The 18,282-nt window shown below is 34.4% G+C and overlaps 1 protein-coding gene across 3 annotated transcripts in view; it reads left to right on the top strand.

Annotated features, from left to right (window-relative positions):
* The window catches only part of LOC105230569 (sestrin homolog), a 63,169-nt gene that overhangs the window by 5,821 nt on the left and 39,066 nt on the right, over positions 1 to 18,282 (top strand). For all 3 annotated transcript variants that reach the window (XM_029552125.2, XM_029552124.2, XM_049461375.1), the window contains one exon: positions 8,879 to 10,580. In XM_029552125.2, the coding sequence (XP_029407985.2) occupies positions 10,539 to 10,580 (42 nt within the window). In that variant the 5' untranslated portion in view covers positions 8,879 to 10,538. The remainder of the gene's footprint in view (positions 1 to 8,878; positions 10,581 to 18,282) is intronic.

Genomic DNA, 18,282 nt, shown 5'->3' with positions numbered 1-18,282 from the left:
TTTAATTCATGTAACTGATTCGAAATAAAAAGTGAATTATATATTTTTTTCAATTTATAAGAAATAATAATTATTATTAAATAATAATTTTTTTATTATAAAGAACCCAAGAACATGGGCATACTTAATTGAATCTATGTAACTGATTGGAAATAAAAAATTAATTTAATTTTTTTAAATTTATAAGCAATAATTAACAATTTTTATTTTCTCCCGTTTTCCCGGGAATCCCGGGAAATGAAATTTCGATATCCCGAAATCCCGGGAATTCGAAAACACTCCGGGAGTGGGAGCTCTACTACGTATATATAAAATTTCTTGGATTCCAAACCTCTGGTTGAGGTTTTACACCATAAAGTAAGGTGCAAGAGTATAAAAAGTTCGGTTGCGCCCGTGTTATGTACAACGTTTTTGGTCATTGTAATTCAGCAATTGCACACATTTGCTTGATATGCAGGTATACATACTATGTACATACATACATATCGCTCATTTGCTGCAAGACCGGCATAAATCAAAAAACGTGATTTTTGAGTTAATGCTGCAGAATTGTTCGTTATATCATACTTCATGTTGAGTGAAAAATTCATATGAATACCTCTTATATGCTCCGCTTGAGAAGAGGTGTAAGGTTGGAGTCACCGTGTAAGGTTGTAGTCAGTTGAAAACTTTAAACGCGTTTTTTGGAGAATCGATTTTTTTGACTTATGCCGGTCTTGCAGCAAATGAGCGATATGTAAATATTGCTATCCAACATATATGTACATATGTACATATATTGAATGAAGTCTCAGAAATGTTCACAGCGTACATAAAGCATATATGTATGTACTATGTATCTACAAGAAACACATAGATGCGTTTGTTGAGTTTGCATGGTGCCTGAATTAGCCAGCAGCCAATTTCCGCGAATGCATAACGCATCAAAAACAGCAACTCTTGCTGTTGTCAAGCGCGTTTGCTCGTGTGGATCTGTTTATTGCAAAATATGTATACTCGTATCCATGCACTTGTTGCTAAGTACTTTAAAGCGGCTGCTATCATTTCACCCAGTTGCTAACGCTGATTTTGGTATACAGAAGGGGTATATTTCCACGTGAGTTAGCAATCTCACTTGATGCATACTTTAAATCATTGTTATTATATTCAGCTATATGTATGTACATATGTGTGCACGTTATTATGAATTTGGTTATACATATTTATAATGGAACTTAATCAGAAATATACTAGACATTCTTATCTTGTAATTCTCGATATTTTCGAACAATCGGACCGATTTTTAACTGAGTTATCTTCACTAACTTAACGCTTTTCGTTACTATACCTTATTATTCATTGTAATAATTGCTAGATGTTTGGTCGAGTATCTTCACCTTGTATGTATTTGAATGCCGGACTTGCAACGGTGTTGGCGACCGAGAACAATTTTAACTTAGAAATTTTTATATTTTCGCAAAATGCTTGTTATCTTCTACGTACTTTACTACAAAAGGTGTCGTTCATTGTATCAGTAAACTAACTCCTTGTATTCACGTTTTGAGCAACTCGGGGCATACAATACTTCTCGTTTATAGTGAGTAACGATACAAATTTGTTCCTCGATTAAGCTAGTAGCGACATCTATGATGCTGTAGTGGTACCAGTGGAGTAGCTTCACTGCTATCTTTAAATATATGATAAATTGTGAGCTCATTACGAAAAAGAAATTAAATTTGTATATCAGGGAATTACACCATTTTTACACAATTTTAGGCAATTAGGGTACATGTCAATATTATTAAAAAAACTTTAGCGGATGTAGATACTTTAAAAGTGGGGGAAATTGTATTATATGTGAAATAGGGGTGGTTGTAGTCCGATTGACTCCATTTTTACACTGTAACATAATTTCAGAGGAATCATATACATACACCAACTTTTGTTGAAATCGCTGAGGCGGGTCAAGAGATACATATGTATATATGTATGTGATTTCACCTAAAAGTGAGCGGTGCCACGTGGATCGTCCAATTTCAACCCTGATTCCATTAAAGGCTTCTTATACCGTCTTGGGGATAAAATTTAATATCTCTGGCGTATTTAATTACTATTATTTATCGCACCGGACTTTTTGTAGATTTTAAAACTGCCGTAATATGGGGAGTGGACGATTTTATCTTCCGATTTCATCCATTTTCACTCTGCCGGTAGGGGGGTTTATGAGATACACACATGGTCAAATTAATAAGTACCTTTAGGCTGCAGTCATGATTGAATTTTGAATGTTTGGTGAAGTACACGAATGCAACTATTGGCTGATTTTAATAAATTCGATATTGTAGTACCTTTTATAGTGAAAAAAAAATTCTGAATCCCCCCTTTGTAGTGGGCGTGGCAATTGATTCTTGATGCTCGTGTTTCTAAGTGGTCAAAATAATAAGTACATTGTTAATTATTTTAAGATTTTCAGATTTGTATTTTCAGATTGTATGTACATTAAACTTATTGAAAATAGCAGTGTGTAAGTAAACCCCGTTGTATTCTACTATGCGAGCCTAGTGTAAATTTTATTATTAACTTGAAATTATAATTGTAACGAGCTTTACTTACACAGTCAACTCATATCCTTGATGTCGTTCTTTAACATACAAGTATCAGTTCAAAGATATAATGACATTATTCCCGAATTATGTTTCTGCATATAACAAAACTGTCAGATTGATGACACCCACTATCGCCTGCAGATCTTATTAGATTGCTATAATACAGATTACTGAATATTGGTGAATTTGTTGTGGAATTGTTGTGCTGGCCCTGCGAATTTGTTGGGTGCCAATAATTTGCAATGAAGTGTGAATATGCTCCTGTGTGGTAAAGTGTTGATTAATTAGATATGTACGTGCTCGTATGAATCGAAAATTTGCGAACTGATAACAGAATAAGTAAAGAAACTATAAAGGAACCATCATCAATTTGAAAAGGTTGAAATAAGTGCCAAATGGATGCCAGACATTTGTTGTTCAAATTCACTTTTTATGATGAGGAAATTAGCAAATCAAAGTTTCGTGTTATCAGGAATGTAAAAACCAACAATAATAACATTGAAAATAAATGCGTCAAATTGCAGAAATAATTAACAACCTAATGGTGGGTAAATAGATTTTAACAAAATGAGCGCGAATTAAAAGTTTTGAATTTATACAGAAGGAAAATTATCTTCTAGGTCAAATGCCTTTTCTTCATTACTGCTGAATCCGTCGCAAAATCGAACAGAATACCAAGTTTATCCTCAGCAGCCAACTAAGGCCTAGATGCGTCAAGTATTTTATTCTCGCTAATTTATTTAATACGATCAATTATTTAACAGAAGTAAGTATGTGACTCGTGCCCGTAGCTACTGGAATTCATTTAATTAATTTAAGTCGGCGTAAACAAGTATTTTGTTTTGCACATATCAGCCAATGTTCGAGTGTTTATTTATAATCAGCGGTTAATTGATTACATACAATATAATACAATGTTGTAGAGTGAGTGAGTAGTGAACATTTTCCAACCAGCTTACTAACTGAATATTGAGATACATATGTATGTATATGAAGCATAATATACCCGACTAGATTTGTGGTTTTGCATCAGATACATATATACATACATAAGTATGAAGATGTAAAATTAAATATATAAATTAATAACTAAATACGCCAGAAACATTAAATTTTTCCACCGAGATGGTACAAGAAAGCTTTATGAGAGCTGTTGTGAAAATTGGTTGATAGTCGTGGCACCGCCCACTTTTTGTTGAAATCCCATATCTCAGGTTCCGACCAACCGATTTCGACAAAATTTAGTACGTAGCATTCTCCTTACATTCTTATGCCACTTTGTGAAAATGATAAAATCGGACAACAACCACGCCTCTTACCCACAGAGCACAATTTTAAATTCCACTTGATTCGTACATTCTCCAGTACACAAATCAAGAAGAAATTAATATTTGTAAGTAACAGAACAAAACTTTGCACCAGTAATGTCTTTAGCGGGTGCCACCTTATGACTAAAAATTCTTCAAATCCAACAAAACCTGTTTAAGCTCCTAGGTACCAAATATTTGGATCCCAGTACCTATAGTTGACTTTTGTTCGAAAATATCGGTCGGATATTTAATTGAAATTCAGGGATAGTACTTCTCTGGCAGCGGTATGTATGTCTGTATGTCAAAAATGGGTTGAATCAGACTAATTCTTTTCTTAGCCCCCATATAGCTAATATAAAGATTTTCGAACTTCCAGGTGACTTTATACTGCATATGTATATCGGCCAATATGTGAGTTATCTTTATGAATATGAAAGAGCATATTTTACTTGTAACAGTGTATCTTTGTGCCTAAAATAGATAAATTTGAGCGAAAGCTCATATAACTAATATCAGGATTTTTGAACATCCACCTCACTTTACTCTATATGATTAGTTTTTTAGTATGCGGTACATATTGGGAAAAATAGATAAAATCTGGTCGATACTACCCAAGTTCCCAAACCTTATGTGTCTGTCAGTATATATTATATGTAAGTATGTATATATCATAAAATTGCTTGGATTTCGATCCTCAGGTTGACGTTTTACACCATAAAGTATTTTCCTGGCTTTGATTGTGGTAAGTTACACGAGTATAAATGTTCGGGTACATCCGAACTTAGGCCTTCCTTACTTGTTATGTTATAAGAAATGCACTTCTGAAAAGTATTATGGCTTTGGCGTAGCCGAAGTTAATGTTGTTTTTTGTTCGGTTTGTAAGAATGATAGTTGAAAAGACTGAGATGAGTAAATTTTTTTGACGTTGTGGATTATCGTGGAAGAACGATAAAATGCAAGAAATACTATTGTTAATTATAATAATCTGTTGTATATGTTGATATTCGCTGGCATACATATATGTATGTATGAGTATTTACTATTTATTTTGATAGTTTTCAGACAACAAGCAAATAGCCTGTTTAATGGTTAAGTGTTCTTTTCGCATCTCTAATCGAAATTAAGTCAATTGGCCACCAATAAACCAGTGACAGACTACGTATCGTCAACTTTGCCCATGAATAGTATATGTAAGGCATGCATGTATGTTTGTATTATTATTATTAGGTATTTATGTTTGTATGCCCCCAACTGCGAGATACAGATAAGCGAATGGTGTGTCAATGCTGTCGTAATTTTTATTCACTCTCCAGTTGAACAGTGTGAATGGAAAATTTTCGTATTTATTTTGACTCTCTGCTTTGGCATTAGATATTTATGTGCGTTGGCGCATTTTGCACTGCTCGCGTGGAGACAAATAAGTAGAATAATACAAGAATCTACAAAATACATACATATGTATGTATATATGTATATACTTATACCGCTGTGAAGCATCAAACTAGTCAGAAAATTTCTGTTATCAGATAGAATTTCGGACTAAAATCGAACTAGTCTTCTGACTACTATTCGATTCATATTAATTTAGAATGTTATTTGAAAATGAAAATAGTTGACTCGCGTTTTTTAATCAAAAATGTATGATGTGTTGAAAATTCAAATTAAATTTTTACTGAAAATGTAGGTTAAAGAAGATCATATTAAAATTGTACTTTAATGTTTTGATGAAGTGTGAAATATGTACATATGTATGTATATAATTGATTAAAATCTGAGAATTTGAATTTAATAGTACCTCAGCGCGTACAATCATTACAGTCGGTGGACTAGTTACGCTTGCGGTTGATACTAGTTGTAAAGTAGCTTGGAACTAGTTGCTATTAGTGCAGAGTGCATACATGTATTTACATAGGCATTGTAGACAGAGAGACTGGCAATTAGAAATAACAAATATTTGTATCACATACATATGTATAGTATAGTTCTATATATGTATGTACATACATACATATGTACATATGTTTGCATAAATACTTAAGCTTCATATGAATACAAAGTAGACTGTTGTTTTGCAACTCGCATACATATTATATGCATAAAGAACTATGTTGATAGTCAAAACAGGAGAGTAAAATATTGATACAGTTCATGGTGTGGATTCTATTTTATTGAAAACAAATGAAAAGCATAAAAAATAACAATTAGATTAGTTCGTTTAAATTTATAAAGATTATGCTTACATATGTATATATATATAAACATATGTACATATAAGTAGTTATGTTAAGATCAACTCTAATTTATACTTAATGTTTGTTAAGAAGCAGTTTGCAATTTCAATAAATTTTCTCACTCGATGTGTGTACGTAACGTTCTTTTTCTTCAAATGCAATTTTTTCAGTTATGTGTAAATATACCCGATGCGTCAACATAAAAAGTGACTACTACTGCATTTTAAATACATACATATGTACATACATGCATACTGAATATGTAGCTGTGTGAGGTGTTGCAAGTAAAATTTCGATACGTCATGAGATCACCGAAAAATATCACGTGCTTCGCTTCTATCATGTACCCAGCTAAAAATGTCAAACATTTAAAAAAATCAAGTGGAAATAGTGTGAATATCTCAACGATTACAAGTGTAGAAATGTGTTGCTTAAATTAAATGTTCACAAACAAACAGTCACCAACAAAAGGAAGAATCAAAGAATTCGAACAGATGTGCATTTAAAATAGTCAGCAATGCCAGAAATGCACACAAATAAATAAGTATAAGCAGATGTTTCTTGGCGAAAAAGTCTACAAAATAAACTATTGAAGTGAAATAAAATGGTGAAATATAATGAAATGAGTATCTATTCGAGAAATAAAGAATAAAGAAATAAATTTCGAATAACTGCCGATATCTCACCACGCCATGCATGACATTTTCGTTCGTTTCCCCACTATACTCATTCTACACCCTAAAGGCTTTTCGCCAAAACACCAACTGTTGCAGTCTTTGTGCCAAATGTGCCTGCTGTTGACGCATACTTTGGCAACAACAAGCTATTGGCATGCCATGCGTTGCATTCCGTGCACCTGAGTTGCGTGACATAGCAATCAATCGGTTCCGATTGCATCATCCCAATGCATGGCACGCAGTCTACTGAACTGTCGCTCCTCGATTCTAAGCGTGCTGACATAGCTGTAGATAGAAAGCTCAGTTTTAATAATTTGCTAGAACTTGAGATGGAAGGCTAATATCATCTATTATTTTGCCTAAAATTTCTCATATCTCCCTCGCATACGAATATTGCAGTTCTTCTTTACTACAGTCAAAATGTGATGTATGTAATTGTGTAAATTTGAAATAGGGATAGATATAATTTTAACCGTCGAAGAAAAATCTAAATACTATCTAAAAATAAATTTTTACGATATGTATATACTATGTATGAGAGGGAACTGTGCATGGCCCCGCCCTAAAAGCACGATAAATCAACCGCTAAATACGCCAGAGACATTAAATTTTACCACCGAGATAGTACGAGAGAGATTTATGGAAGCCGGCGTGAAAATGGGACGATGGGTGTGGCACCGCACACTTTTTGGGGAAACTCCATATCTCGGGATCCGACCATCCGACCAAATTTAATAAGTGGCATTCTTACATTTTTATGTCACATTGTGAAAATCGGACAACAACCACGCCAGTATACAAATCAAGAAGTAATTAATATAATGGAATAAAACTTTGCATGAATAATGTGTTTAGTGCGTGCCACCTTAAGACCAAAAATTGTTTAAATCCAATTAAAACTGTCCAAGCCCCTAGGTACAGAATATTTAGACCCCGGTATCTATAGTTGGCTTCTGATCGAAATTTCGGTAAATATGTGATATATGTATACATATAATTTAAATTAAAAGACTAATCCTTCTCTTGTAATGGTATGTCTGTATGTCACAAATGGATTGAATCGGATCAATACTTCCCTTATCTCCCATATACTTAATATAATGACTTTCGAACTTCTGGGTGACTTTGTACCGCATATATCGGCCAATATGTGAATTATCCCAATGAAAATAAGAGAGCGTGTTTTATTCATAACAGTGTATCTTTGAGCCTCAAATAGATAAATTTGGTAACTTGGTCTAGCCCCTATACGAGTATAACTAATATCAGGAATTTCGAACTTCTGGCTGACTTTACTACACACATTGAAGTATTTTCCTGTCTTTGATTTTTGCAATTGCAAAAGTATAAAGTGTTCGGTTGCACCCGAACCTTTTTTTCTCTTTTTTTAATTTGTCTGATTTAATAATATTTTTTTTTCAATAGCATTTAAAAAATCTTATGTAAACAATGTTGAATAGGGAATATGTGTCTTCATGTGATGCCACCCTTAAGTAACTTTGTTGCATTCGTATTTCTTAATTCCAGTCCAAGCCCGAGACCGAGCTCCCAGGAGCAGATACATACGTATATGTACATATGTATGTACATTATTGTACATATCGCTCACTTGCTGCAAGACCGGCATAAGTCAAAAAAATCGATTCTCCAGAAAACGCGTTTAAAGTTTTCAACTGTGTACAACCTTACACGGTGACTCCAACCTTACACCTCTTCTCAAGCGGAGCATATAAGAGGTATTCATATGCATTTTTCACTCAACATGAAGTATGATATAACGAACAATTCTGCAGCATTAACTCAAAAATCACGTTTTTTGATTTATGCCGGTCTTGCAGCAAATGAGCGATATGTATGTCTTATACTTACAATTTACATAAGAGATGATGGTATGGGAAATACATATGAATCCAAAGCTAAAAATCGGCAAAATGATTTCAAGTTTGAAATATGTATGTATTTTGCTTTGAAAAGTCATTGTTATAGTATTTATCATAGTTATAGACTATAACTTATAGTATAAGCACACCGTCACTTTAATAGAACATTTTAACATAATTCCCCTTTCATTGCAGAATATACCGGGGAATAGGAACTTTTTAAGAAGCCACTCAAAATTCTGCGTGAATAACCGTTAAAAATCAACAGCTGATCAAATATATTTAATGATTGGCTTTCCGTAGTGCGAGCAATATTTTATTCCGCAGCAACTACCGTTGGGCGCGCAAAGCATAATTGCTGTTATATATTCGATATTTTTTGTACAATTTGACGATTTGCCGCAGCAAACGCCGCGCTTGCATCCATCACGTTGTTGCATATACAAATGAGTAGCAAAAACAAAAACATAACCATTACAGTTAAGACATTACCACACTACAAAGAACAACTACAGCAATTACAACAACGCATCGAAGAGTTGAGCTTCATCAATATACGACGTGCGATCTTCACCTTCAAGCGTCTCAATCACAACCCGGACAGCAACCGCTGCGGTGGGATTACAATAGGCAAAAGACGGAAAAACTTAACAAGCTCCACAAACGCAACAACTGCAACAACAGCAGCGATAGCAACATTGTATGACAGTAAACGTTGCCAACAACACTAACTAAACCAGAAACACCAGCAAAACAGCTGAGTTGAAAGAGTAAACATTTCGTGCAGAGTTGAACAAAGCAACCGGCAGTAGCTAAATTGCAGTTGACAGCTGCAGCAGAGCAAAGCAAAGAGAAATCGGTGCTATAGTGCAACGTTGCAGCGGAGCAAGGTGTTCCAGCACAAACCAGTTTGACGCTTTGCAAAGCAACGACGCATGGTGACGACTGTTGCCGAATTCTCTACTAACTTCGACAAGGAGGAGGGAAAGATCAAAAGAAAGACGGTGAAAGAGTGCCAAAGAAAAGAATTCAAACAAGGCGAAGGTGTGGAAATTGGTATAAATAAAATAGAAAAATATTGTGCGAAAAAGAGCGTATAATTAAACAGCTAGCACGAGAGGTACATTGCAGCGAAACACCGTTTCTATTAGTTGACCGTAGCGAGCCCAAGCGTGTGAGGTAAAAAAGCTGTTGTAACGGTTGATTGCAATCGAATAAACATTCGTAACTACCATAAAAGTGGACAAATAGTGCGACACGCGTGATACGAATAGCTTGTGATCGAGCAGGGCAGTTCGTAAATCGCAACGAAGTTAAAAATACAAGTCCATCAATAAATCGTCAATGAAAACAATAACTAAATACTCGTAATTTGTACAAAAGCATAAAAGTCGCGCCATATTTGACTCTAATAGCGAAGCTACGGCCCCAGATTTCAACAGTATTGCATGTCTACAGAAACGGCAGCTAAACTAAGTAAGGTTACCGAATAACCTAAAGTTGAACAAACGGAGAAATCTAATTGCGCGTGAACACAGAAATAATAAACAAGCAGAAAGAGTTCTCCAAACCCACACTTTCGTGACAACACGGTACGGCAGCGTGCGCAACACAATACCGTTCCCTCAGCAGCGAGAAGGCTCGTTAGATCTGGCCTTCGTTGCGACGTGCAGCTGTTCAGATCAGCAGTTTAAGAGTTGCTCCACCTGAACCTGATTCGCCGCCATTTGTAGCAAGTTGCTGTGTATGTTGAATTTCTATATTGACTGCTGATTGCAATACAATCGCACGTGTCGTCATTATAGGCTCTGTTTTGACAACTGAACGATTTCGATTGCCCCTTCGCATCTTCTCAATGTTTGAGTTCTGTGCAGATATGGGACAAATTGGCCAAGATGTAAGTAAACCCATGTATTCTACTTACAATCAATATTTTTTATGATTTATTTATTGTTTATTGGTTATTTTGTTAACGGATAAAGCTTACGTTTAGCATTAGCTAATCTTATGTGTAAAGGAAAGCTTTTGTTAATTTGTTGGTTTGCTTCGAATGAACACTCTTATTTTACTTACACATTATTTCGCATTAAATGATTTTGCGAGTAATTTGGAATTTCTCGCCATACATTCTAATTTTTCTTTTAAAAGTTTTAAATACCATACCTATTGTCTGTTGTTCATTAAAAAACTAATTTTCATTGACCTATATGCAGTATAAGCACTTTTATAGTGGGTATACTCATTAGGGTTATCATTTAATGCTTACATACTTAAGTACATACATATATAATATATACACTTTCTGTTTTTTTGTTCTCGCAACATGTTGCTGCAGTGTATGATGTAATGTTATATTTTTGTTCCCTACATTTTTTAAAGGAAAACACAGAAGCCCCAAATTTAATGAGGAATATTGATTATCAATCGAAAGAACATTCTTTGGCATTTATTTTTTGAAGATTATACTTTTCAACAGTTGGCCGCAGCTACGTCTCAGGCGGTTCAACCGTTGAGTACAATTTTCGATGACTTGTTTGAGCATTTCGACTGGTAACTGACGAATGCTACGTATTGATGTTAAAATAATGTTTTGCTCCAAGGCCCGAATTGAATCGGGATTGTCCGCATAGACTTTAGACTTTATATATAGTAAATCAAAATCTTGGTGGCAGGTCCACCGGCCCAAAACGTGAAACAATCTGCACAACGAAGTGTTTTCCCAACAAATACATTCATTGATGCGATGTGTGGGAACTGACGCCGTCTTGCTGAAGCCAAATTTCGCGATATCACGAGCTTCAATTTCAAGCACCAAATAGTCGGTTATCATGGCGTGATAATGGCCGCCATGGACGGATACGTTCTCATCGGCATTAGTTTTGAAGAAATATGAACCGATGATTCCACCGGTCCACAAAACACACCAAACCGTTTTTTTTTTTTTTCATGAAATTACAGCTTTTCTCTTGAATCTCTTCAGGTTGCTCTTCGTCTCATATGCGGTAATTTCGCTTGTTTATACACCCATTGTGTTAGAAATGGGGATCATCGCTGAAAAAAATTTCGCTCGAAAACGTCGGAACTTTTCAAGAGACCATAGAGAGAAGCGATGTCGCTTAGAAAGGTCGAGGGGCTTCAGTTCTTGCACAAGATGTATTTTGTGCGCTTTCAATTTAAGATCTCGACGTAAAATGCGTCAAGTCGTTCCATACGTTAGTCCGACCGTTGCTGCGAGCGGTATTGAATCGACTCTCCACGGTCTTCGTGTACCCTCTTAGCTACGACTGCTACGTCTGGGTCCCAAAATGGGTGATGAGATGAGAATAGTACCCTCAGTAGGCCGATTATGTTGATCACATTCTTTATAGAACGTGAATTTTCGTGTTACAGTTGAACGATTTGTAAACGTTGTTCATTCGTAAGTATTTCGATGATAAAATACCAAATAATACTGAACTAAAATAATATGATAGCTGGACACGACTCGCGCATGATCGATATTGAAAAAAGTACGTTTAAATGGATCACCCGTTATACACCTTTATATTACGAGTACAGGAACTATCCAAATTTGGTGCATTATATTATTCCATCAGTCTTATGCATTATGAACCTTATTTCCCTGTATTTGATCCTGGCAAGTTGCAAGAATATGAAATGTTCGGTTACACCCGAACTTAGTCCTTTCTTGCTTGGCTTGGATTTTCAATATTACCTATAACGCTCATATGTATATATACTTAAAATAAAGAGTTTTTAGTGAAAAAAGTATATTGTTGAATATACAATACTATGCAGCTTCCATATATGTATATACTATATGTATAGATCTTCGTTATTCTAGCAGATTTTATGCCGAATATATCGGTCAGTGTGTGAGTTGCCCTCAATATACCCTGAATAGTTAAGTTTTCTACAAAATTAAGTAGTCTAACCCTAAATTTAAATGAAATTGGTCTATGCTCCGGTCCAACCCTCATAGCCCTAACATAATAATTTTCTCATACGAGTACATTCCTTATATTAAATTTGGCCTCTCATTTATACATACCTATTTTTACCAATACCTGAAAATATGTTTCCGTCTTTGATGTTTGAAAATTTTGAAAATTGGGAGAGTATAAAATATTTGGTTGTACCCGAACATTGCTCTTCCTTGCTTGTTTTTGCAAATACAAAAATAAGTATACATATATATTTATAAATGCACTTAGTCTATCTTATCAGCAATTTTTTCTCTGTTTTGTGATTTAAGTTGTTTTATAGCTTTGAAAGGCACGCAGCGCTAATAAGCAGTTTGCAATTTTATTTTATTAAAAAGCTTACGCACAAAAGTCTGGATTTGCATCGCTTTACTGATCAATAATTTTCTTTGTATTTCACTTTATTGTTTTTGGTATACTTTTACTTGCTTATGTGTTTCTATTTCATCTCTCAACAATTATACGAGCAACGTATGAATCGAGATCTCTCGGTAGGGTTCCTTATCTTATCTCGACTTATATTTGCTGTCCAGAGTCCGAGTTTAATGGCTCCAATAATTGTAATCAATTAAGTTTTTCTTTTGTTTTGTTTGTACTCGTATTAAATAAGTGTTTTATTGATATCTGGTTGATTCTACGTGCAATTCATGAAATCCATTACATCGCAAGTCGGAAATGCATATTTTGTTCTTTACAAATAAATGTTCAAAAAGTTATCTTGATTTGTTGGGCTTGGGTGAGGTTAAAAAACCAATAGCGCAACTCGAGTTAACATTACTTAATGGTGTATTGTATTACGGATATCGTGACTTTACATTTGCAACTGAAAATTCACGGATGTGTTCATATTGCGACTGGTTACTTATCAGGACCCAAGTAAAGTCCAGAGTCGTCTCCTCAGACAATATCAAAGTTTCTAGTTTACTTCTGACACGTGTTAAATCTTACAGGGCCTTGAGGGATGTTCCCTTTTTTTTGTAGAGATGTTCGCTTTAGAAACATTTTTAGTTTTAGATAAAGGACAATGACCAGATATAATTTCCCTCCCGCTATTACAAAAGGGAAGTCACTATTAAGAATTGAAGATAACTCTAAGGATCAGATATAACGCCGAAAAGATTTAAAAAGTTTTCCTTTTTGCTTTGAATAGATATTTCACACTTACCACCGGTATGTCGCGGGGCTTTATTGGTGACAGGGTGACTGGAACTGATTAAAATTATCAAAAATCTGAAAAAATTGTCACTCAAAGGTTTACCAAATTAATCGTAGTGGTTTTCTTTAGGTGGCAGACGCATTCAATTTGACTTAAACTAAATTGTTTTTGCTTATAAAATTTATTACTATTTTATGGGATTGTTACGCGCACTGGTGCCACAGCGTGAAGGTAGTACTCATCTAGCTAATTCTGAATGCTCAACAAGTTCGTAAAACCAAAAATGCATTAACATTTTTCTACTTTAATGTAAATAATGTGGCGAGAAAAACACTTTTACGGCCCGCCTGGCGCCAGTCGCGAGTTTAGGCGCAGGCCCCAGCAACCAATTTCCGCCTCCACCATTGCGCCGCCATATTCTGATTAGAAACGCAAGACCGAGTCCGAATACTGAAAACGGAAAACATGACCTACGTCAAGCGTATTTTTAGTGACGCGCCGTTAATTACCAGCCGCTAACCACAATTGTTATTTGCATGGCTGAAATACATATGTGCCGTTGTTGTTGATATGCTTATTCGTATGCATACCATAAATATTTTTTATTGCTGCAGTAACATACACTTTTTCAAAGTTTCCTTGCATTAAGACCGTCGTGCCATGTTCTTATGCATCGAAGTATAAGTACGAATGCATTCTAGAAGTGGGCTGTGCGAATCCACGTCGCAAAAACACGCATATCACTCATACGACCTTGGTACACCAGACGGATCATTATGAACAAGTAAATAAATTTTTATACCTTTTGTACATATGTATATCCACGTCTGTATAGAGTTCTACTGATACTGAGACTTTATTCTATCTAAATTTGTTATGGCAAATGGAGCACGATTTTGAAATTGTTTTATCAAGAGCACGAAATGTAATTACATCCGTGCATACGAGTGCGAAATACTCGTAATAAATTTAAAAATGGCAAATGGTAAGGTTAAGGAACAACGCGGAATACGCCGTGTCAATGCATTCGCTTATTAATTCATATGTTAATCATAACGTTAATAATATAGCCTGATTTGATGTTTTTGAATGTATATCCAATAAACTTTTTGTGAAATTTTGATCTAAGATCACAGAAAGCCTTTTCATTCCTTAAAATGTTTTTCGAAAGAGAAAACAATTTGGTTCTTTTCATGCAATGTCATACATAGTCTGTGTTCACATACCGAGGCTCGAACTTGTAGTTCGTTGGCTAGGAGACGACAATGAATGATCAAGGGACCGAGGAAACGAGCTTTCTATTATTATTTACTTCTGCTCAACTCCATTATCATATTTAAACATATGTGAATATGTATGAATGCAGTTTAGTTGTTGTCATTGTTTATAGTTAAATTTTATTACACTAAGTTGCATATTTTTTACGATTTAATTTACGAGTCACTTTAGTCACAGACGGTTTTTAGCGGTTTATGTAACCATATGTTATTGGTATTGTTGTATATTTTATTGTATAATTGTAGTTGATGTTGCTGTTGTTATTGCAATTCGATCAAGAAAATACGACTTGCCTGAGGTCAGGCACGCCATTATTAAATCCGAATTGTTCCGAATGTTGTTGACAAAAACAGAGCACCTGAACAATGTGGCTGTCTGCAATGACAAGGAGATAATGAAAAATACTTATAACAACGGCGTGTTATTAAATTTTTTTTCAACTTAATGTTTTACTAATCGCGGCCATTTCTTGAATTTCCTTCGATGTCAAATCAAAAAAGATGTATCGACTCAAGCTACCCTCCACTTATTGTCTAATAATTCTCTTATAATTATTCAATTGGAATTTGATTGTATACTTCTGAGAAAGTCTACTTCAATTGGGTAAAGTGCATGACCATCCGATTCTTCGCGCAAATAAAGTGGAAATGGAGCCTTTGAGGCGTTGAGACGTTGAAAACCGGATGCCATATTTATGTAAACAAGTATTAATCAGAATTTTTTTAAGTAGAACGGAAATCGGCCTTCCTCACAAATGCTGAATGATCAATCATTATCCACACATTAATATCCGCAAATGGTCTTTTGTAAAACCTGAAAGTAAATTTTTTTGAAATTGATTGATTTCTCTGGCGAATTCAATATTGATATTTTATAATAACGCACGACATCAAAAAAAAAATCAGTTTAAAAGTATTTACTATTTCATACCACATGCTTTTTTTCAATCTTAAAGTATCATCTATATTCAAGTATTAATTTATGAATTCTCGGTATTAATTCGATACCGAAAAATGCAGACGGTTGTGAAGTATAAATACATACTTATGTATGTATATGTATTTGTATAAATATTGTCATAATGCCAGCAAAAGTCAAATAGATAAAATGACTCTAACCATCATTAAGTAAAGATGCTCAATTTTTATGTCATGATCTTCACTGTTTGCCAAACTATGTTCGACAAAACTTAGAAAGTAGCGAATCGGACAAATAATTGGAATAAATAATATTTACTGGCACAATCAAATAAAGGTTAACGTCATTGTTATTGTTGTTTTTGGACAAGAGAGAGGTCAAATAAATCCACAATTACGGTTCCCCCGCTTACACTCAATAGTATCCATATAGGCATACATATGTATGTACATATGTATATGTATGTATGTGTATATACTAATGTACACATAAAATATCAATTATGGTCTGTGTTGTGTTAGGATTGCCAGCAGTTAAATAGCACTAGATAATGTCATATTCTATTATAGCTATTTGTTGTTGTTTCTGTGCCTTATCTCGAGGTGAGCGCGACGATTTAATAATCTTACGACAGACAACAAATAATGGCTGTTATCAGTTAACTACCTACTTACTTACCCTAAATTGACAACTTTTTGCTTTTTGTTTGAGTTGTGTTGTGTTGTTTGTGTTGTTTCTTTTGTTATTATGCTGTTTGCGATAATTTTACTCTGTATAATAAAAGCCAGCACAGAAAAAACATTCACACTTACAGCTGCGTATGATGTGTACAGATTTTGTAAATATGTGTGAACTAAATTAATTAAATAAACATTATTATAATGATAAGTTATTTCTACACCGAGTGTTGAATTATTTGTTACCCGCTCACAAGAACAAATGTTCACTTATTAAAACTGATATACTATACATTCATATGTATGTAAATATTTAGGCACGAACGCTTGCCTACACGAACATACGATGTATTATTTTCGTGAATACATACATAGATATACTACAAAATACAAAACTACAAGCACATAAAATACATACGTACATAAGTATGTGTACCCTTAATAGAAAGCTACGAATGAAAGGAATCTCTAATGGGATGTAAAAGGCACAATGTAGCAACTGTAAGTCCGTTCACAGCCAGTTTTTTGGAGGAAGGGCTATTCTTAATTCGAATTTTCATTAATTAAATATCTATCAACGCATTAACCCGATTTGAAGCTATTGTCACCTCAAAATGAAAATGCAATCCATAAGATAGGACTTTTTTATGTCATTCTTCTAATCATATACATACATTTGTATGTGGCTTGGGCTAATTATAAAGAAAACGTTTGTTTTGCCATTAAAAATAAATAATATTAAATGAGTTTTTATAGTCTTCTGAAACAGATTACTTTTCATTTCCTACCACTGAAGTTTCCTGCGGGGCATAAGTCCGTGGATATGTACGTACGTTCATAATAATATATAATTTTATAATATACATACATACATATAACCCATTTATTTTACTTTTTATAATCAACCACAAATCATGCTAATTCTATTTTTGTTATTTTTTGGAGATTTGCTTTAAGTAAGTCTATTTTATTTTGGTGCCCGTCAACACCCGTTTTCAGCGCTAAACAGCCATTGTGATGCGCTGTTGTATTTCCAACGCCAGTAGGAATAAAATTAGATTTTTTTTGATATTTACGAACTTAGCGAAAACAAACGAAATATAAGTGTATGTATGTATTCTCAAATATACATTTATTTTCTATATACTATATAAACATATGTATATTTGTATAAGCACACATACGAGAATGTGTTATATTTGCAGCAAAGCAGCCAAACTCCCCCTCTTGTTATGCCTTGAACGGGGTATATTGAGTTTGTTATGAAGTTTGAAACACCCAGAAAGAAACATCGAAGACCCTACACATATGAAGGATCAGCGTGAGGAGCTCAGTTGATTTAGTCATGTCCGTCTATCTGTCTGTAATATGTATACGCGAACTAGTTCTTCAATATTTGAGATATCGATCTGAAAAATTTTGTACGTATTTTGCTCTTCAAGTAGCTGTTCATTTCTCAGAACCGCTGATATCGCTTCTATAATGCACTGGATATAGCTGCCTTAAGGAATATTTTGTAATTGTAAAGGGTATTATAATTTCGGTAACATTTCGAACATTTTTTTGTTCTTTGCTGTCTGTTATCAT

The sequence above is a fragment of the Bactrocera dorsalis genome, unplaced genomic scaffold (assembly GCF_023373825.1).
Source record: "Bactrocera dorsalis isolate Fly_Bdor unplaced genomic scaffold, ASM2337382v1 BdCtg026, whole genome shotgun sequence".
Lineage (NCBI taxonomy): Eukaryota > Metazoa > Arthropoda > Insecta > Diptera > Tephritidae > Bactrocera > Bactrocera dorsalis.
Note: the sequence above shows the minus strand (reverse complement) of the source record. Positions and strands in the feature narration are given on the sequence as shown.